The sequence below is a fragment of the Salvelinus fontinalis genome, chromosome 3 (assembly GCF_029448725.1).
Source record: "Salvelinus fontinalis isolate EN_2023a chromosome 3, ASM2944872v1, whole genome shotgun sequence".
NCBI lineage: Eukaryota > Metazoa > Chordata > Actinopteri > Salmoniformes > Salmonidae > Salvelinus > Salvelinus fontinalis.
The window spans coordinates 7,626,133-7,645,880 of record NC_074667.1 but is presented as its reverse complement, the minus strand read 5'-3'; the positions used below and the strand labels follow the sequence as shown (position 1 = coordinate 7,645,880).

General features: G+C 42.0%; 1 protein-coding gene across 3 annotated transcripts; it reads right to left on the bottom strand.

Annotated features, from left to right (window-relative positions):
* Positions 1-117: 117 nt before the first annotated feature.
* On the bottom strand, positions 118-19,544 carry LOC129837665 (eukaryotic translation initiation factor 3 subunit A-like). Of its 3 annotated transcripts, none has more exons than XM_055904018.1 (4): positions 19,458-19,544; positions 8,326-8,825; positions 4,884-5,012; positions 118-3,513 (listed from the first exon to the last, which is right to left on the bottom strand). In XM_055904018.1, the coding sequence occupies exons 2-4, from the start codon at positions 8,734-8,736 to the stop codon at positions 1,177-1,179; spliced, it is 2,877 nt and encodes a 958-aa protein (XP_055759993.1). In that variant the 5' UTR covers positions 8,737-8,825; positions 19,458-19,544; the 3' UTR covers positions 118-1,176. The 3 variants fall into 3 exon arrangements, with proteins under 3 accessions (XP_055759993.1, XP_055760002.1, XP_055759987.1); XM_055904027.1 differs by lacking the exon at positions 19,458-19,544 and adding an exon at positions 19,258-19,448; XM_055904012.1 differs by lacking the exon at positions 19,458-19,544 and adding an exon at positions 19,313-19,448.
* Positions 19,545-19,748: the final 204 nt, after the last annotated feature.

Below are 19,748 nucleotides of genomic sequence, written 5' to 3'. Positions count from 1 at the left end.
CAATAGAACGGAGTGCGAAGAGCATGGCATTTTCTAATACCAAACAAATGAAAGTTATGCCTGAAAAGAAATGTGAAGCTTAATGCCTTGGTTAAATTACTTTGACATACTCCACACTTACAATATTAGACAATCTTTTATTCAATTAAATATATACAAAGTAAACGTGATCTATAGACTGAAGTGGGGAATGAAACATGGGCAGTTTTTTTGCTTTCAGCCATCAGGCATGAGAACTTACAAAACATGTAATCAATGGTCTTTTCATTGCATTGACACACATGTACTATGCCCAGGGCCAGGTTTTTTTTTCCTGACCACATGACCAGACCATGTAAACTCCATGCCCTTATTATTTGGTTTAAAACGGGAGAGAAAATGCGTTTGCTGAGCAGATATAATAGTAAAGAAAAAACGCTGGCCCTACCCATACCACATACAGTACAAAACATTACACTGAAAATAGCTTCAACATGAAGAGGTTAAACTATAACAAATCCTTTGCTAGTGTCATGACAAATCTAGCTTCTTAGGGACCACTTCTTCTACAGTGTCAGCATGTAGTTTCTCCCCATCTATCATTGCTACTCCTTCTGAATCTTGGGCTCCTCTCCAAAGGGGAAATCCTTTACAGCCACCTGAGGAGCGAGCCACTTTCCCTGCTGCTTCTGCAAGCAATCACTTGATTTTGTGCTGGTGAGCCTTATTCCTCCTCTTCAAATGCCATTTCCTCTTACACATACACTTCCTTCCACACTTCCACATACACATACACTTCCTGAAAATTATGATAACTCTTCATGAAAATACCTGTGAAGAATATATTGTTTACCCCCTTTGCTTTCTTCATTCACCCTGGTTCAGAGGGGGACTTCTTTGTCCCCATCTGACAGGACACTTTCACTACATCTTCTGCATGTTTCTGTCTCTTCCATGTTTATTCTTTTCACTTTCGCTACGGCTTCTGCATGCTTCGGTCTCTTTCCCTCGCCGTTGCTAGAGGGCTGGGTGTATGTGTATCTCTGAGTTAAGATCAACCAATCAACTGAATTTATTTATAAAAGCCCTTTTTCATCAGTAAATGTCACAACGCGCTTAGACAGAACTCAGTGCCTAGACAATGTGGCCCAGTCTGAAGATACCCCCAGACAGGGTCAACCAGCAGGTTGTAACTGCTTAGGTAAAGTGAAGGCCATCCTCACTTGGGGAATGCTGCTTTTCAGTTAGCTTTTCAACAGTATCAAAAATACATTTTGGATTGTTTTTATTCTCCTCAATCTGGTTGGAAAAGTAGGCTGATCGGGCAGCATTGAGGGCTTTTCGATATTGCGCTTTACTGTCTTCCCAAGCTAGTCGGAAGACTTCCAATTTGGTGGAGCGCCATTTCCGTTCCATTTGTCTGGAAACTTGCCTCAGGGCTTTGTTTTGTTCTTTATACCAGGGAGCTAGTTTCTTCTGACAAATGGGGGGTTTACGTAGGAGGGGCAAGACTGCTGCAGTGCTGGCAGGCTGGGTAGATGAGAGATGGAGGTTGCTAGTAGCAGGCTGGGTAGATGAGAGCTGGAGGTTGCTAGTAGCATGCTGGGTAGATGAGAGCTGGAGGTTGCTAGCAGGTTGGGTAGATGAGAGCTGGAGGTTGCTAGCAGGTTGGGTAGATGAGAGCTGGAGGTTGCTAGCAGGTTGGGTAGATGAGAGCTGGAGGTTGCTAGCAGGCTGGGTAGATGTGAGCTGGAGGTTGCTAGCAGGCTGGGTGTGTGAGTATGTCTGGTTTAAGGCTGCGGTGCCATAAGAGTAATATGGGGGGGCGCTGGGGTAGGCTGGATACGCAGGGGGGTTAGGTAGGAGGGGCTTGTTACTAGGCAGCATGGCACCAGCTGGCATGATTTCAGGTGGCATGGTAACAGGGAGCATAATACCAGGAAGCATGGTACCAGGCGGCATGTTACCAGGGGGCATGGCACCAGCGGGCATGGCACCAGGGGGATAACCCCACCCTGGAGGGAAGGCGATGGTGTAGGGACTGCTGTGGTATGTCATATACTGAGAGCACTGGTTGGTGGAGTAGTTTGCCATCATAAATGCATGAGGATGAGAAACAGGGTATATAGGGTCCATAGAGTATGAGTAGTGCTCAATGGAGTTTTCCCTGGACTCATCCTCATACATATCCCTCTCAGATCTCGCTCTGTCCCAGTCTCGAGTACTAGAGTGGCTGTCCCAGTCGCTCCCGCTGTCCCAGTCTCTGGCGGGGCATTTGTCTCGGTCTCTGGTCCTTTGCAGCCAACTTTCTATATCCTTGTCTATCTCTCGGTTTCTGTCTCTCTCAGATCTGTATTTGTCCCGGTCTCTCACTCTGTCCCGGTCTTTCTCCCGGCCTCCGTCCCTGCCTTTCTCTGGGTCCCTGTCTCTTCCAGATCTGTCCCGGTCTCTCTCGCAGCCTCCGTCACAGTCTTTCTCTGGGTCTCTGTCCCTGTCTCTCTCAGATCTGTATCTGCCCCCGTCTCTCCTAGATCTGTCCCGGTCTCTCTCTCGGCCTCCATCCCAGTCCTTCTCTGGGTCTCTGTCCCTGTCTTTATCTCTGTTCCTTTCTGATCTGTTCGTTTCTCTGACTACCGGTATGTCCTTGTCTCTCTCTCTGGTACTAGAGTGTCTGTGCCTGTCTCCCTTTCCGTTTCTCTCAGATCTGTCCCTTTCTCTGACTCTGTCCTTGTCTCTGGTACTAGAGCATCTTTGCCCGGATCTCTCTCTCGTAGAACTTTCCCCTTCTCTGGCTCTGTCCTCTCTGTCCCGGTCTCTGTGCCCATCTCTCTCTCCATCTCTTTCAGATCTCTCCAATTCTCTGACTATATCCTCCTCCCTCTCTCTGTCCTTGTCTCTGATACCAGAGTGTCGGTGCCAGTCCCTCTCAGATCTGTCCCTGTGTCTCTCTTTGTCCCATTCCTTGTTACTAGAGCTGCTGTATTCAACGGTCATGTTTGAGTGCTGGTTTAGAAGGGGGCTAGGGCTGGCGCTGTCTGATGGTAATGAGGAAGTACTGAGATGTTTAAATAAGGGCTCGCTCTCCTTTTTCTCTTTTTCCTTCTCATTCTCAAACTCCATCCTTTTCAAGTCTCCCATCTTCCCATACAGCCTATCATTGGTCCTGTCTGTCAGCCGACCCAACTCCTCAACCCCCAAGTCCAGCCCAACGATCTCCAGCAGGGTCTGCATCCGCTCGTACCGCTGCTCATCATCAAGCCTCACCTTCTCCTCAACTGGAGAAGACTTGGATGTATTGCTGGAATCAACATGACCCTCGAGCAGAGTCGGCCAAACTTGTGGTAGCTCCTCGCCCACAATGAGTGGCTCATTTTCGTCGTTGACGATCTTTGAGAGCTTGTTGATGTCCACACCTTCATTGAGGACATTGAGGAAGCGCTGGAAACCTGTGGCTGCTATGTCTTTCTCCTGTGTCCTGAGTGAGTGATCTGGCCCCTGAATGGTTGGATTATGTTGTTTATCATTAGGGACCACCTAACAGGAAACATATGAGGATATATCAATTAATATCTATCCACTTCAGCTATAAACAAACAAAAAGTGTATTATCTGCTTGCATCATCAAGACAACCCATCAAACTTCATTTACGTAGCGTTTATGTGTGCATTTCACACTACCTTTGTGTTATCATGGGCTTGCTATATTCATCTGCTGTTTGTTTTGGTTGTTTCAGATTATTTTGTGCCCAATAGAAATTAATGGTGAATAATGTGTCATTTTGGAGTCACTTTTATTGTAAATAAGAATAGAAAATGTTTCTAAATACTTCTGCATTAATGTGGCTCCTACCATGATTACGGATAATCCTGAATGAATCGTGAATAATTCTGCGTGAGAAAGTTACAAATGCACAAATATATCATACCCACAAGACATGCTAACCTCTCACCATTACAATAACAGGAGGTTAGTCTTGTGGGTATGATATTTGTGTATCTAACTTTTTCACTCAGAATTATTCACGATTCATTCAGGATTATCCGTAATCATGGTAGGAGCCACATCAATGCAGAAGTGTTTAGAAACATATTCTATTCTTGTTTACAATAAAAGTGACTCCAAAATGACTATACATTATTTACCATTCATTTCTATTGGGCACAAAATAATCTGAAACACAACCAAAACAAACAGCAAATGCATCCAACAAAGCTTGATGTCATCCTTGTGTGCTTTGAATATGGGACCAAATACTTCACCTTTTACTACTTTAATACACATAAGTGAATTTGTCCCAATACTTTTGGTCCCATAAAATGGAGACTATGTACAGAAAGTAATGTCATTTCTAAACGGTTTACTCGATATGGATAAAAATAAAAATACCCTCAAATTAAAGCTGACAGTCTGCACTTTAATCCCACAGTCATTGTTTGTTTTTAAATACAAACCTGTGGAGTAGACACAAAATAAGATAAAATGCTTCACTGTCCCAATAATTACGGAGGGCACTGTATTTGGTTGCATTCTGTCAACTGCATTTTACTCATAATGACTCATTCAGCAATGATTGGCTGTTATCTAACTAGCTATGCTACAAGTCCATCTCAATGACTGTTAGCATGATAGGTAGCAATTGATGCATCTGTGCATCTGAAAGGATAACAACATTTACATGCAGGTGGTTGATGGACACTAATATAGCCATGACATTCTAGACAACACTGTAGGCCTATAAGAACACAAGAAAAGACTATGATGCGTACAAGTAGGTAGACACTTAATATCTAGCGTATGTGGGATGGGTGTCAATCACAGAAATCGATTGCATTCATCGGGGGCCATGGTTTTCTTGACTTCCTTATGATACTTTTGCCGACCTACTTTTGTGATGGCTACATACCTTATTGTTGGGAGAGCGTCGTTGGTTCATTAAAACCTTCACTCTCAGTCTCAAAGGATGGGCCTCTTCATTTTCTAGGGGAGCGCTAATCATCAGCTCCAATGCTCGCATCTTGTTTTGTTTCCTCGGCTTGGCAGGGGTATCACGGAGGAAAAGAGAGAATATTTTAATATAATATATGCCATTTCATGCGTGCCTACATTTTACATATGCCTGGTCCCAGGAATCGAACCTAGTACCTTTACAAGCGCCACGCTCTACCTACTGATCTACAAAGGACCACATACCAAAAGGACCATTTTAGTATGTGTAAGGAAGTTGACCCTGGATAGTGATCCAAGGTCAGTTTTTATTTACCTCTTAGCAGCAGAAAAACCTGGTTCTTACATTAACTATTAAGTCCATGTAGTAGAAACATCAGAATCCAAACACCAAGAAAGATCTGGTGGTCACCCTGATTGTGAGTTTTTTTAATTCTTGCTACGCATAAGCCGTAAACAATAAAGGCGTTTTACTTTTTTCCACTACACGCCTTGATTAATTCTGGAAGTTTTTTGCACAAATGCTTTTTTGTAATCATTTACTATTAAGCATCAACTTCTTTTTCATCTATCAGGAAAAATCTATTTATAACAGGGTTAATTCAGGATAAAAAATTATATTCAAGACATTCATTGACATTTGAATTGAAATTGAAATAAAGGAAGTAGAATTTAATTCAAATCAAAGAAATTCAACTGAGACATGAATATATGAGTCTCAATCCATTGACAAATACTTTGCCAAAATCATTTGCCACCTCTAGCTAAAGAAAACACATACCATTTTAAAATGCTAGTTTGATTATAACTCAATGATCTCAAACAGTATTTTGTTTGTATTTTTGTCATGGAGTGTTTGATCTAATGCATTCTGAGATATGTATTTTTTTGTATCATTACATTTAATAACACGTAAAGTGAATTATACTGAACAAAAATATAAACATGCAACAATTTAAAAGATTGACAGAGTAACAGTTCATGAGAAAATCAGTCAATTGAAATAAATTCATTATACCCTTATCTATGAATTTCACATGACTGGGAATACAGATATGCATCTGTTAGTCACAGATGCATTTAAAAAAGGTAGAGGCATAAATCAGATAACCAGTCAGTATCTGGTGTGACCTCCATTTGCCTCATGCAGCGCAACACATCTCCTTTGCATAGAGTTGATCAGGGTGTTGATTGTGGCCTGTGAAATGTTGTCCCACTTGTCAACAATGTGCGAAGTTCCTGGATATTGGCGGGAAATGGAACACGCTGTCTTACACGTTGATCCAGAGCATCCCAAACATGCTCAATGGGTGACATGTCTGGTGAGTATGCAGGCCATGGAAAAACTAGGACATTTTCAGCTTCCAGGAATTGTGTACAGATCCTTGCGACATGGGGCCGTGCATTTTCATGCTGAAACATGAGATGATGGCGGCGGATGAATGGCACGACAATGGACCTCAGGATCTCGTCACGGTATCTCTGTGCATTCAAATTGTCATCAATAAAATGCAATTAGGTTCATTGTCCGTAGCTTATGCCTGCCCATACTATAACCCCACCGCCACCATGGAGCACTCTGTTCACAACGTTGACATCAGCAAACTGCTAGCCCACACAACACCATACTGTGGTTGAGGCCAGTTGGACATACTGCCAAATTCTCAAATTTGCTAGAGAAATTAAAATTAAATTCTCTGGCAACAGCTCTAGTGGACATCCCTGCATTCAGAATGCCAATTGCACACTCCCTCAAAACATGAGACATCTGTGGCATTGCGTTGTGTGACAAAACTCCACATTTTAGAGTGGCCTTTTATTGCTCCCAGTACAAGGTGCACCTGTGTCATGCTGTTTAATCAGCTTCTTGATATGCCACACCTGTCAGGTAGATGGATTATCTTGGCAAAGGGGAAATGCTCACTAACAGGGATGTAAACAAATGTGTGTACAACATTGAAGAGAAGTAAGCTTTTTGTGCGTATAGAACATGTCTGGGATCTTTTATTTCCGCTCATGAAACATGGGACCAACACTTCACATGTTCCGTTTATATTTTTGCTCAGTGTATAAGGGAGACAACCTACAAAATCATATTTTAAATATCTCCAGACTACTGTAATTATAACATGTTTTAGGAATGAAATGTTTAAAAAACATTTAGCTCAGGGGTTTAGCAGTATAGCACTTACCCACCCTCCGTCTTATTTCCCGACCCTAGACTGTGCCTGTTTGGTGACACTTTTTCCATGTTGAAGGATATTTCCGTGGTCGTAGACGGTTCTGATTGGGAAATAATTCAGTTCAATTGATAGATGCTTCCCTTCCAAATCAAACTCAAACATGGATTCCATGTTGTGTTATTGCTTTGCGTGCACACCTGTCTGTGTTTCACACCTGTTTGTCCTAGCTAATAATCCTCACAATAAGGGTGCCATGCTGCAACAGACAGTAAGTAGAACGGAGTCTGTTCGCGTAAACATTGATATACACTACCGCTCAAATGTTTAGGGTCACTTTGAAATGACCCTTTTGCCCATTAAAATAATATAAAATTGATCAGAAATACAGTGTAGACATTGTTAATGTAGTAAATGACTGTTGTAGCTGGAAACGGCTGATTTTTAATGGAATATTTACATAGGCGTACAGAGGCCCATTATCAGCAACCATCACTCCTGTGTTCCAATGGCACGTTGTGTTAGCTAATCCAAGTTTATCATTTTAAAAGGCTAATTGATCATTAGAAAACCCTTTTGAAAACCCAGCGCAAACTGGCTCTATGCAGAATAGAAAGAGGAGTGGGAGGCCCCGGTGCACAACTGAGCAAGAGGACAAGTACATTACATGGACATTTCTAAGTGACCCCAAACTTTTGAACGGTAGTGTACATGTTTGATTTTAATACTTTATTGTGCACAGGTAATGTGAGGGATGCCGATTTAATAAGAACGATCTTCCGACTATGGATATATCTTCAACGTCAGACACGTGCTGATAAAACAGGTAGTCATTTCAGTGTGATTTAACTTGAACGCCGAAGACTGAATGCCCCAAAACGAAACGTTAAATAAATGTACTTACACGTTACTGACTGTATACATGACGGCGAGCTTGTAGGTCTACAACATGTCAAACAGTATTGGTCACCATACATGATGTCAACAAGAAAATAATGATGTATGGAATAAATTATCTATTTGAATTTCATTGAATTACTCAAAGTAAGGAGAATTCGACCAAAACTATCCCTTTAATTCAAATTAAATTCTGCTTCCTGTGGTGTGTGGCCAATTCAATTAAAATCCCAACATTTTATGGAAATGAAAGACCAATTAGCAACTAAATTCAGAATTGAACCCAGCCCTGATGAATAAATACAGAAATAATTAGGTACATACCTTACGCATGCACTGTACCGCTGTTCTTCTGAACTTACTCAGAATGTCCAGCACCCTCTGTTTAAGAGGTAGGCATACGCGTGACGACTTGTCGGTGACATGGTTGTATGTTTTGAATATTGTATTGTTGATCTTGGTCTGTTTAGAGATGCCCTTCACTGTTGCGGATGCAGCCTGTGTTTCAGGCATGTCCTTAGCTCCGCGTTTAACTTTTTGCAGAGCAAGAACAGCTTTCTTGTGAGCTATCTTATCCTCTATGACCTTCAGCTCCTTCTTCTTACGAGCGAGTTCCAGGTCCTCCACACTGAGCTTCACAGGATCTCCATCTGTGTCTGGGGAGAAGGGAGCACTGCTACCCTTCAATGAGCCTTTGCTCCAGTCTCTGGACGATGGATCCATGATGTAGCTCATAGCAGAGGAAGCACCAGACTGTACCTCTCTGGTTCCAATTGGTATGTTATCTTCCAGCGTGCCTGAGCTGGGATGACTCTTCAGGTTCACTGCAGCATAAAATAAAAATGTAAGAAGACATTGGTGAGCTTAATGTAAGCTACATGTTGTTGTATACTGTTGTGCTAGGTTGCCTGGCTCCCCAAACTCCTTGCTCCGGCCAAATGCTATGCCCAAGGGTGTTAATGCATTTATCTGCAATGAGTCTGGATTGGTTGTCACTAGTTACCACAGCCACAAAGTCAAAATTGGCTATATCGTAAAGATTCAAGAAAACAAAAACAAGCTGTTTGGCCTTAATTTAAGGTTAGGCATGAGATTATCAGTGTGGTTAGGGTTTGGTTTAAAGACATTTCAGAAATAGGCAGGGTTTATGACTTTGTGGTAACTAGTGACAACCGTCTGGATCTGAGTACCTCCCCGACAATTTCTAGAACGCAATCACATTCTAACTGTTCCGATTGGTCCCAGACACCGATCAGTTGGGGTTTTAAAATGTGTTATTGGCTTTGATACTCTGGTTAGAAATTATCCAATCGCTGATGACTGTTTTGTACAACCCTAATTTTGACATCACCACAAACAACTTCAAGAATGGCAATCACTAGCTAGGTTTCCATCCATTTGGAGACAGATTTATGCGAATATTCTAGAATCTGGATAAAGAAAATATGCGCATTTTCCAACCAGTGGTGTGATAGAAATCAGTATGTGATGATATAGTGCACACAAAAAGTACCTTCTCGCTAAGTTTTCATGAACTGAATTCTATCGCATTTTCAACTCCACCGATAGTTTTGGCACAAAAACTGTTGTGTAAAATAGCAAATGTGTTTATGCTAGTATTGGCACATGTGCTCTAGCCAACAGCTCGCAGATACAGTGCAGGTAGGTTGTGCTGGTAGGCTAGTCTACATGATGAGATTATTATGGATAAGAACAAGAATATTTTTTATTTGTCAAATGGCAGTCAAGCATCGATCATCATGTCACTTGTTCAACCTCTCTTTCGTATCGTCTGAGATTTCCGCGGTCACCCCCCTCTTCAAAGGGGGAGACACTCTAGACTCAAACTGGTACAGACCTATATCTATCCTACTCTGCCTTTCTAAGTACTTCGAAAGCCAAGTTAACAAATAGATCACCGACCATTTCGAATCCACCCGTACCTTCTCCGCTATGCAATCTGGTTTCAGAGCTGGTCATGGGTGCACCTCAGCCACGCTCAAGGTCCTAAACGATATCATAACCGCCATCGATAAGAGACAATACTGTGCAGACGTATTCATCGACCTGGCCAAGGCTTTCAACTCTGTCAATCACCACATTCTTATTGGCAGACTCAACAGCCTAGGTTTCTCAAATGACTGCCTCGCCTGGTTCACCAACTACTTCTCTGATAGAGTTTAGTGTGTCAAATCGGGGGGCCTGTTATCCGGACCTCTGGCAGTCTCTATGGAGGTGCCACAGGGTTCAATTCTCGGGCCGACTCTCTTCTCTGTATACATCAATGATGTTGCTCTTGCTGCCTGTAATTCTCTGATCCACCTCTATGCAGACTACACAATTCTGTATACTTGTGGCCCTTCTTTGGACACTGTTAACTAACCTCCAGATGAGCTTCAATGCCATACAACTCTCCTTCCGCGGCCTACAAATGCTCTTAAATGCAAGTAAAACTAAATACATGCTCTTCAACTGATCGCTCTCCGCACCTGCCCAGCATCACTACTCTGGACGTTCTGACTTAGAATATGTGGACAACTACAAATAACTAGGTGTCTAGTTAGACTGTAAACTCTCCTTCCAGACTCACATTAAGGATCTCCAATCCAAAATTAAATCTAGAAATCGGTTTCCTATTTCGCAACAAAGCAGCCTTCACTCATGCTGCCAAACAAACGCTCGTAAAACTGACCATCCTACCGTTCCTCGACTTCGGCAATCTCATTTACAAAATAGCCTCCAACACTCTACTCAACAAACTGGATGCAGTCTATCACAGTGTCATCCGTTTTGTCACCAAAGCCCCATATACTACCCACCACTGCGACCTGTACGCTCTCGTTGGCTGGCCCTCACTTCATACTCGTCGCCAAACCCATTGGCTCCAGGTCATCTACAAGTCTTTGCTAGGTAAAGCCCCGCCTTATCTCAGCTCACTGGTCACCATAGCAGCACCCATCCATAGCACGCGCTCCAGCAGGTATCTTTCACTGGTCAACCCCAAAGCCAATTCCTACTTTGGCCGCCTTTCCTTCCAGTTCTCTGCTGCCAATGACTGGAACGAACTGCAAAAATCACTGAAGCTGGAGACTCATATCTCCCTCCCTAATTTTAAGCACCAGCTGTCAGGGCAGCTCACAGATCACTGCACCTGTACATAGCCCATCTGTAAATATCCCATCCAACTACCTTATCACCATACTGTATTTATTTATTAATCTTGCTCTTTTGCACCCCAGTATCTCTACTTGCACATTCATCTTCTGCACATCTATCACTCCAGTGTTCAATTGCTACATTGTAATTACTTTGCTACCATGGCCTATTTATTGCCTTACCTCCCTTATCTTATCTCATTTGCACACACTGTATAAAGACTTTTCTACTGTATGTTTGTTTATTGCATGTGTAACTCTGTGTTGTTGTATGTGTCAAACTGCTTTGCTTTATCTTGGCCAGGTTGCAGTTGTAAATGAGAACTTGTTCTCAACTAGCCTACCTGGTTAAATAAAAGTTAATAAAAGACCTTCAATATTTATTGGAAAGAAGCATCAAGATCACCATGCACTAGTGCTGAGCAATTAAATGCCATTTTTTTCTGTTTTTAAACTACAATATTTTGTTTTTTTAAACAACAACTAATTGACCAATGTCGGTTCAATTATTTGAATTCCATTTTGTTCAGTTTTGTCTGTGAGCTCAATGAACACATAGCAGTTTCTCTAGAGATAAATCAGATCCAGTCTGAACTGTGCAATGTGGTAGGGAGTTTTAGTTTCCAACAGGGCCAATATTCATCATAGTTTATAGCATAAAACATGGCAATTAACTACAATGACCACAATTCATTGTGCATCTATTTGTCCGGTCTATGTTTCTTTTACAGAAGAGGCAGAAGAATGTGCCAACGCAAGGGGATATAGAGCAGCTATTGCTTTGCACCGTATCTCTAACTGAAAATACATGATCTAAATGATTGATAGTTGGTATTCAGCAGTCATGCCTTATTTATTTTAAACTACAAAATAGTGATTTTGTCAGACGGCAAAGGCAGCAGCTCTATAGAGATGAGATGATGACTTGGAAAGAAATAATAGTAATCAAATAAAACAAATAATATATACACAACTAAAATATTTTATTAAAGTAATATGAATAATTGTTGGTTAATAACTGATAAGCAGTAATTGGCAGTCACTACGATTAATTCATAGTTTTATTCTGTTAGAGCATTCAACTCACATAACGCATAGTGAATTTTATTTAAAAATCATCAAAACCTAAATCGAAAACCGTTATTTTTTAATAATCAAACCGAAACCTACCTCGCACTAATTGCTCAGAACTACCATTCACTTTCATCACTGTGAAGTTCTTCATAACTCAGCTGTAGTCTAATAAACTGCATGGTTTCCCAAGTCCTAGTGGCAGGACCACACCCAGTATCATCGTGTGACTCCAAGTTTAATATGATGGTTATTAGATCAATATTTGCGGATAAAGACGTTTCCACCACCATTTCTTGCGAAATAAATTTACTGACACAAAAAGATCCCACCATGTCGAACGACCAAATTATCTTTTGGCATTTATAAAATTGTACCATCATAGCTTTATACGTACAGTGCATTTGGAAAGTATTCAGACCCCTTGACTTTTTCCACATTTTGTTACGTTACAGCCTTATTCTAAAATTTATTAAATAAAAAATCCTCATCAATCTACACACAATATTCCATAATGACAAAGTGAAAACCGGTTTATAGATTTTTTTGCCAAATGTATAAAAATATAAATAAATAAATCGACATTGAGCTCAGGTGCATCCTGTTTCCATTGATCATCCTTGAGGTGTTTCTACAACTTGAATGGAGACAACCTGTGGTAAATTGAATTGATTCAACATGATTTGGAGAGGCACACACCTGTCTGTATAAGGTCCCACAGTTGACAGTGCATGTCAGAGCAAAAATCTCAAGGATGATCAATGGAAAAAGAATGCACCTGAGCTCGATTTCGAGTCCCATAGCAAAGGGTGTGAATACTTATGTAAAGAAGGTATGTTTTTATTTATTTTATGCAAAAATTTATAAAAACCTGTTTTTGCTTTGTCATTATTGGGTATTGTGTGTAGATTGATGAGGAAATTTTATTTAATCAATTTTAGAATAACATGCTGACCAAACCGGACACACGCGTGCACCTGCATGCCCCCACACCAGACACGATCAGGACACGCAGGTTGAAATATCAAAACAAACTCTGAACCAATTATATTAATTTGGGGACAAGTCAAAAAGCATTAAACATTTATGGCAGTTTAGCTAGCTAGCTTGCTGTTGCTAGCTAATTTGTCCTGGGATATAAACATTGGGTTGTTATTTTACCTGAAATGCACAAGGTCCTCTACTCCAACAATTAATCCACAAATAAAACGGTAAATTGAATTCCTTTCTCGTCATCTCTCCTCCTTCCTCAAGCTTCTTTTTTTACTTCTTTGGACTTTATAATGGTGGTTGGCAACCAACTTTACAGTGCATTACTACAACCGACTGGAGTGTGGACGTCAGTTCATCTTTCAATCACTCACGTGGGTATATGCTCCTAAAAACCAATGAGGAGATGGGCGAGGCCGGACTTTGCAATGCATTGAGCGTCACACATAGAACCTATTTCTATTTTAGCGCCTGGCCACGCAGATGCTTGCTGAGGCGCGCGAGCAGTGTGGGTCCAATGATTGAATAACATGTATGTGTACATTTATTTTGCAAAGCTCGCATGTGCGAGCGGTGTGGTCAGCATGTAAGGTTGTAATGTAACAAAATGTGGAAAAAGTCAAGGGGTCTGAATACTTTCCGAATGCACAGTACCGCGGCTAAGGGCTGTTATAAGTACGATGCAATGCGCAGTGCCTGGATACAGCCCTTAGACGTGGTATATTGGCCATATACAACAAACCCCAGAGGTGCCTGCCTTATTGCTATTATAAACTGTTTAACAATGTAATTAGAAGAGTAAAAATAAATGTTTTGTCATACCCGTGGTACATGTAAGGGATAAACGCCGATGTTCTGTAAATGACCTTGGAAATAATGGACGATGCAGCGGGACGAGGTGGTCCCTTTTTCCAAGGTAATGTACAGAACGGAGGCGTTTATCCAGCTTATACCACAGTTGCCAAACAAAACAATATGAAAGCACACATTTACCGGTAAAAATACATATCTTTCGCTGATATTTTCATAAGCAAATTCATACTTTCTCATCTTTTGGTTTGCTAGAGACGCGACCCAGTCGTTCGATTAGTTTGATATTTACTCGTTCGTTGTTAATGTTCCGTTCTTATCCCATGCTTGCTGCTAGCTAGTGTGAACACCCCTTGCGGGTGTAAAACTAGCCAGCCAACTTGCTACAGCTACACAGTCATTACCTCTGCAGCCAGAATAACAGCAGTTCATCCAGTTTATACCACAGTTGCCAAAGAAACAATACTAAGCACACATTTAATAGTAGAAAAAAAAGGTTGATATTTTCATTTATATAAACAAGTTCATACTTTGTCTTCTTTTGGACACGACCCACTCATATGTTCTTTATGTTCTGTTGCCATGCTCTCTGGCAACATTCCTATGACTTACTTGCGGCTAACACAGTCACTACCTCTGCAGACAGAATAACAGCAAAGTAGCTGTTTTCTATTGACATTCATTTGGATACATCCATAACAATGAGCTGATAATGCCCGGGAATAGATAGAAAACATCTTTCCACTAGATGTTGGAATATTGCTGCGGGGACTTGCTTCCATTCAGCCACAAGAGCGTTAGTGAGGTCGGGCACTGATGTTGGGCGATTAGGCCTAGCTCGCAGTCGACGTTCCAATTCATCCCAAAGGTGTTTGATGGGGTTCAGGTCTCTGTGCAGGCCAGTCAAGTCCTTCCACACCAATCTCGACAAACCATTTCTGTATGGACCTCACTTTGTGCACGGGGGCATTGTCATGCTGAAACAGGAAAGGGCCTTCCCTAAACTGTTACCACTAAGTTGGAAGCACAGAATCGTCTAGAATGTAACTATACTGTATATATATAGTGTAGATGTCCTGGATGGCAGGGAGCTCGGCCTCAGTGATGTACTGGACTGACCCTCTTTGGCGCCATGCGATTGAGGGCAGTGCTATTGCCATACCAGGCTAGATCTGAACACAATCAGACCACATAGCAACTTTTGTGCATCTAGACCAGTCTTTTCAATGCGATTTCCGTATTCTGATACCGTTGCAGAAGTTGCATGTAAGTATCAAGTGTAGACAGACACCAGATCGTGTCTACACTTGACACTTACATGCGACTTATGGTATCAGCAGCGGTGCAACTTCCACTGGGGACGGCGGGACATTCTGAAATTACATTTTTGTCATTGCTGTGATACCAAACACAGTATCCGTGTGCTTTAGGACCATGCAGACACCACAGAGCGTGCGGACAGGCTGTGTGAAGGAAAAGCTTCTGAAAGGCTGGCTTATAGGACCGTCACGGGAGACATGAACAGAGGCAGGTGCTGTATGTTGTGCTTTTTCTTTGAGTTGTAAAAGCAAGCAGAGCAGAAACTGGTTACTCTTTATTTGACTGATGCAAGGTAACTGCTGTTTGACTTAACGGGTAATAATGTATTCCCAGTGCTGAGCTAGTAGTGTAGCTAACTGACATGTAACATTAGCTAATGTTTCATCCCCTCTCGACTGAAGTTCTGTCTAAAGTGAATTAACTAGCTATAGTGGCTAGCTAGTAGTTACCACAGCCAGTTCAGCTAAAGCTATCTCAGTATCTGTCAGGTAGCAGTATTTAACAGCTGTTGTGTGTATGGAAATGTTTTGTAGCCTTTGTTTTGTCCTGTTTCAACAGAAGTAAATTAACTTGGCTAGTTTTTGCCAGTTGATGTACCATTAGAGCTAGCCAAAAGTTGTCTGATGCTAGCTAGCTCACTAACTTCAGCTATTATTTTTGCCTCAATCACACTAGATGAAACCAGCGGCCAAACGATTGAAGACCAAATTTCAGATTATTTTTTTTGACAGTGCAATGTGAGTTTATTAGTCAGTATAGCAATGTAACGTTATTGATCTGGCGTAACTACATGACAGCAGTTTAAAGCTACAGTCTAGGATCTGGGAATAATGGTAATTTCAATTATTGAACCATTGGTTCTATTCTTGGATAATGTGTAAATGTACACAAAGGAAATTATTTGTAATGCCTCATTTTAGCAGGATCAGATGGTGACAGGGGTCTCAGCAGGATCAAGAAACCAGGGAAGACCAGTCTGTGGTGCGGTAAGGTGAACTTATATGCTATGCTCTTGTGAAGGCTGTCTGAATTCTGGCAAAGAGTATGTTATTTTATCTCAGCATATCTACAGATTCTCCTTTCTCCCCGTTTTTTTGTTTGCTTGGAAATGTTGATACTGGAGACTGATATCAGAAGAAACTATGTAACCTAGCATTTATAGCGGCTGAGAAATGCATTGCTATTAATTGGAAGGTTGGTTATCCTCCGACAATGTCACAAAGGATGGCAGAAATGTAAAGATTAAGGGTATAGTGTGCAACTTTCATAAGGTCTGGATGCCTTATGGAATACTGTACGCATGAAAACATGCCCACGTCAGGGGAGATACCTATTTAGGCAATCCCTAGCTGCTGGCCTGCTCAGTCCTGACACAGGGGTCAGCCATACTGTTGGTTGTCATTCTGACCTTGGCCTAACACACATGAAACCAATAATAAATGTTTCACTAAGATCCTAAAGCTGAGTGGGGTGTGATAGGTTGGGGCACTGCAGGGCGTTGGACCCCTAGGGACAAGACGGGGCGATCCAGCTATATTGTGTGCAAGTGAAATGAGCTCTACAGTAGTATAACGACCCTGAGTTTATAAGCGCGGAAATCGACTCTACCGCACGAGCATGCTTTTGCGGCACAGTCGATAGCGCGCCGGACCTCGGGCTAGAAGTTCGAGGGTTCGAGACCTGCTCCCTGCAGTTTCATTACATTGGTGTCAGAAGTGATTGGACCTTGCATCCACGACAGTGCGTGTGCTTGGCCGGTGAGTGCGTTCCTGTAAGACGTAGAGTCGCAAGCTAGCGCGAGGACGCGCTCTTTGAAAGAAGGGAGTAGTGTAACGACCCTGGGTTTATAAGCACGGAAATCGACTCTGCCGCTCGAGCATACTTTTGCGGCACAGTCGATAGCGCGCCGGACCTCGGGCTAGAAGGTCGAGGGTTCGAGACTTGCTCCCTGCTGTTTCATTACAGTGCTATTAGGCCTATGATGTGAATTGCAGTACCCTCGTAATTATTGGGACAGTGAAGCATTTTTTCTTCTTTTGGCTCTATCCTCCAAAAGTTTGGATTTTAGATCAAACAATGACTATGAAGTTAAAGTGCAGACTGTCAGCATTAATTTGAGGTTATTTTCATCCATATCGGGTGGACTGTTTAGAAATGACAGCACTTTTATTTTATTTTAACCCCCTTTTCTCCCCAATTTTCCTGGTATCCAATCGCTAGTAATTACTATCTTGTCTCATCGCTACAACTCCCGTACGGGCTCGGGAGAGACGAAGGTCGAAAGCCATGCGTCCTCCGAAGCACAACCCAACCAAGCCGCACTGCTTCTTAACACAGCGTGCCTCCAACCCGGAAGCCAGCCACACCAATGTGTCGGAGGAAACACCGTGCACCTGGCCCCCTTGGTTAGCGCGCACTGCGCCCGGCCCGCCCCGCCACAGGAGTCGCTGGAGCGCGATGAGACAAGGATATCCCTACCGGCCAAACCCTCCCTAACCCGGACGACGCTAGGCCAATTGTGCGTCGCCCCATGGACCTCCCGGTCGCGGTCGGCTGCGACAGAGCCTGGGCGCAAACCCAGAGATTCTGGTGGCACAGCTAGCGCTGCGATGCAGTGCCATAGACCACTGCGCCACCCGGGAGGCCCCATGACAGCACTTTTTGTACATAGTCCCCCCATTTTAGGGGACCGAAAGTATTTGGACAAATTCACTTGTATGTGTATTAATGTAGTAAAAAGTGAAGGTTTTGGTCCCCACATTCATAGCATGCAATGACAAGATCAAGCTTGCGAGTCTACAAATTTGTTGGATGCATTTGCTGTTTGTTTTGGTTGTGTTTCAGATTCTTTTGTGCCCAATAGAAATGAATGGTAAATTATGTATTATGTCTATTTGGAATCACTTTTATTGTAAATAAGAATATAATTTGTTTCTAAAAGCTTCTACATTAACGTGGACGCTACCATGATTACGGATAATTCTAAATGAATCATAAATAATTATGAGAGAGAAAGTTAGACGCACAAATATCATACCCCCAAGACATGCTAACCTCTCACCATTACAATAACATGGGAGGCGAGATTTTTTTTTTTGGGGGGGGGGTATGATGTGTGCGTCTATAACTTTCTGACTCATCATTATTCACAATTCATTCAGGTTTATCCATAATCATGGTAGCATCCACACTCATGTAGAAGCATTTGGAAACATTATTATTATTTACAGTAAGTGACCACAAAATTATGCCAAAAGGGTCATTAGATTGTGTAAAAATGCAGGAAATTTGTTTGATGTTCCAAAAAATTGAGGGAGGATCCCCATTCCCCCCTCCAGGTTATGTCCCCCCTCACTTCTAAAACCAAAGTTGCGCCCCTGGCTATCAGAATATGAAGATATCACAGAGAAGACTGGTCTAGACGCACAGAAGAGGCTTTGTGATGATTGTGTTCAGATCTTGCTGACCACTTCAGGACGTGGTCAGGAATGCAATGCGGACTTCTCAGTCTGGATGCAATCAGGCTAACGAAAGCGCATAGTGGGCGACGTCATAAGCAGTCCTCCCACAAGTCTCCATAAAACTTGTGTTTTTGGGACCGATTGACACTTTTTCATTATAACTTGAGGAAATTCGTTCCTAGCGTGTGAGGAACGCGATTGCTGGCTTCAAATGCTAGCCATAAATGCTAACTATGATCAGAATACTAAAGCTGCATGAATCTGAAGCAGAACCTCTTCTACTAAGCTAGGTAGCTAACGTTAGCTTGTAGCTATGCCATTTTCAGAACGTGCTGTGAGCGTGACAGAAGCATATAACGTTAGCCCAATAACTGTTTTTATCATAACCAAACACATTACTTTATTCTTAAAAATAATGTGCAAGCAGTAGCTATAAAACTATAGTTTACCTCCTGTCTGCAACCTCACTCGCGCTCGTCTTTGGCCTTAAAGAGGGTAACTTACCATCTCATTATGTTCGCCTTGTCATTTTAGATTTTGAGGCGTCAAACAAGTTCCACGCAATTGCATAAAAATGCATATATTAGCTAATACAAAAGCAACGCTCTAGCTAGCCAAGGACAAAAATAATTAAGTTTTTCTGCTGTACCTGCTTTTGTAGATTTTTTTTCACCTTCTTGTGATTCAAATTCCAATACCGCCACCAACAGGACGGAGTGTGGAGCATAGTTTAGATCATCAGCATGACTTCCATATTGATGTTACTTTTTGAGAAAAAAGAAAGAAATAAAATAACTCTTTATTTGTATATATACACAGTGAAAGAGGATCCATTGAAATGGGTTAAGAGTTTTTCCTGACCAAAGGACCAGCCTAGGAAAATCTCCAGGCCCTAATTAAAGCTAAAAGCCTATATAGGGAATCATTTTTGCTAGTCAGA

Bases quoted from the DNA above. Each gene is read 5' to 3' on its own strand.
- LOC129837665 (XM_055904018.1), bottom strand. From the start codon at position 8,736: ATGAGCTACATCATGGATCCATCGTCCAGAGACTGGAGCAAAGGCTCA. The intron at 5,013-8,325 runs GTATGTACCTAA...ACCCCTGCCAAG, and splicing joins CGGTACAGTGCATGCGTAAG to CCGAGGAAACAAAACAAGAT. The intron at 3,514-4,883 runs GTATGTAGCCAT...GTTTCCTGTTAG, and splicing joins GACGCTCTCCCAACAATAAG to GTGGTCCCTAATGATAAACA.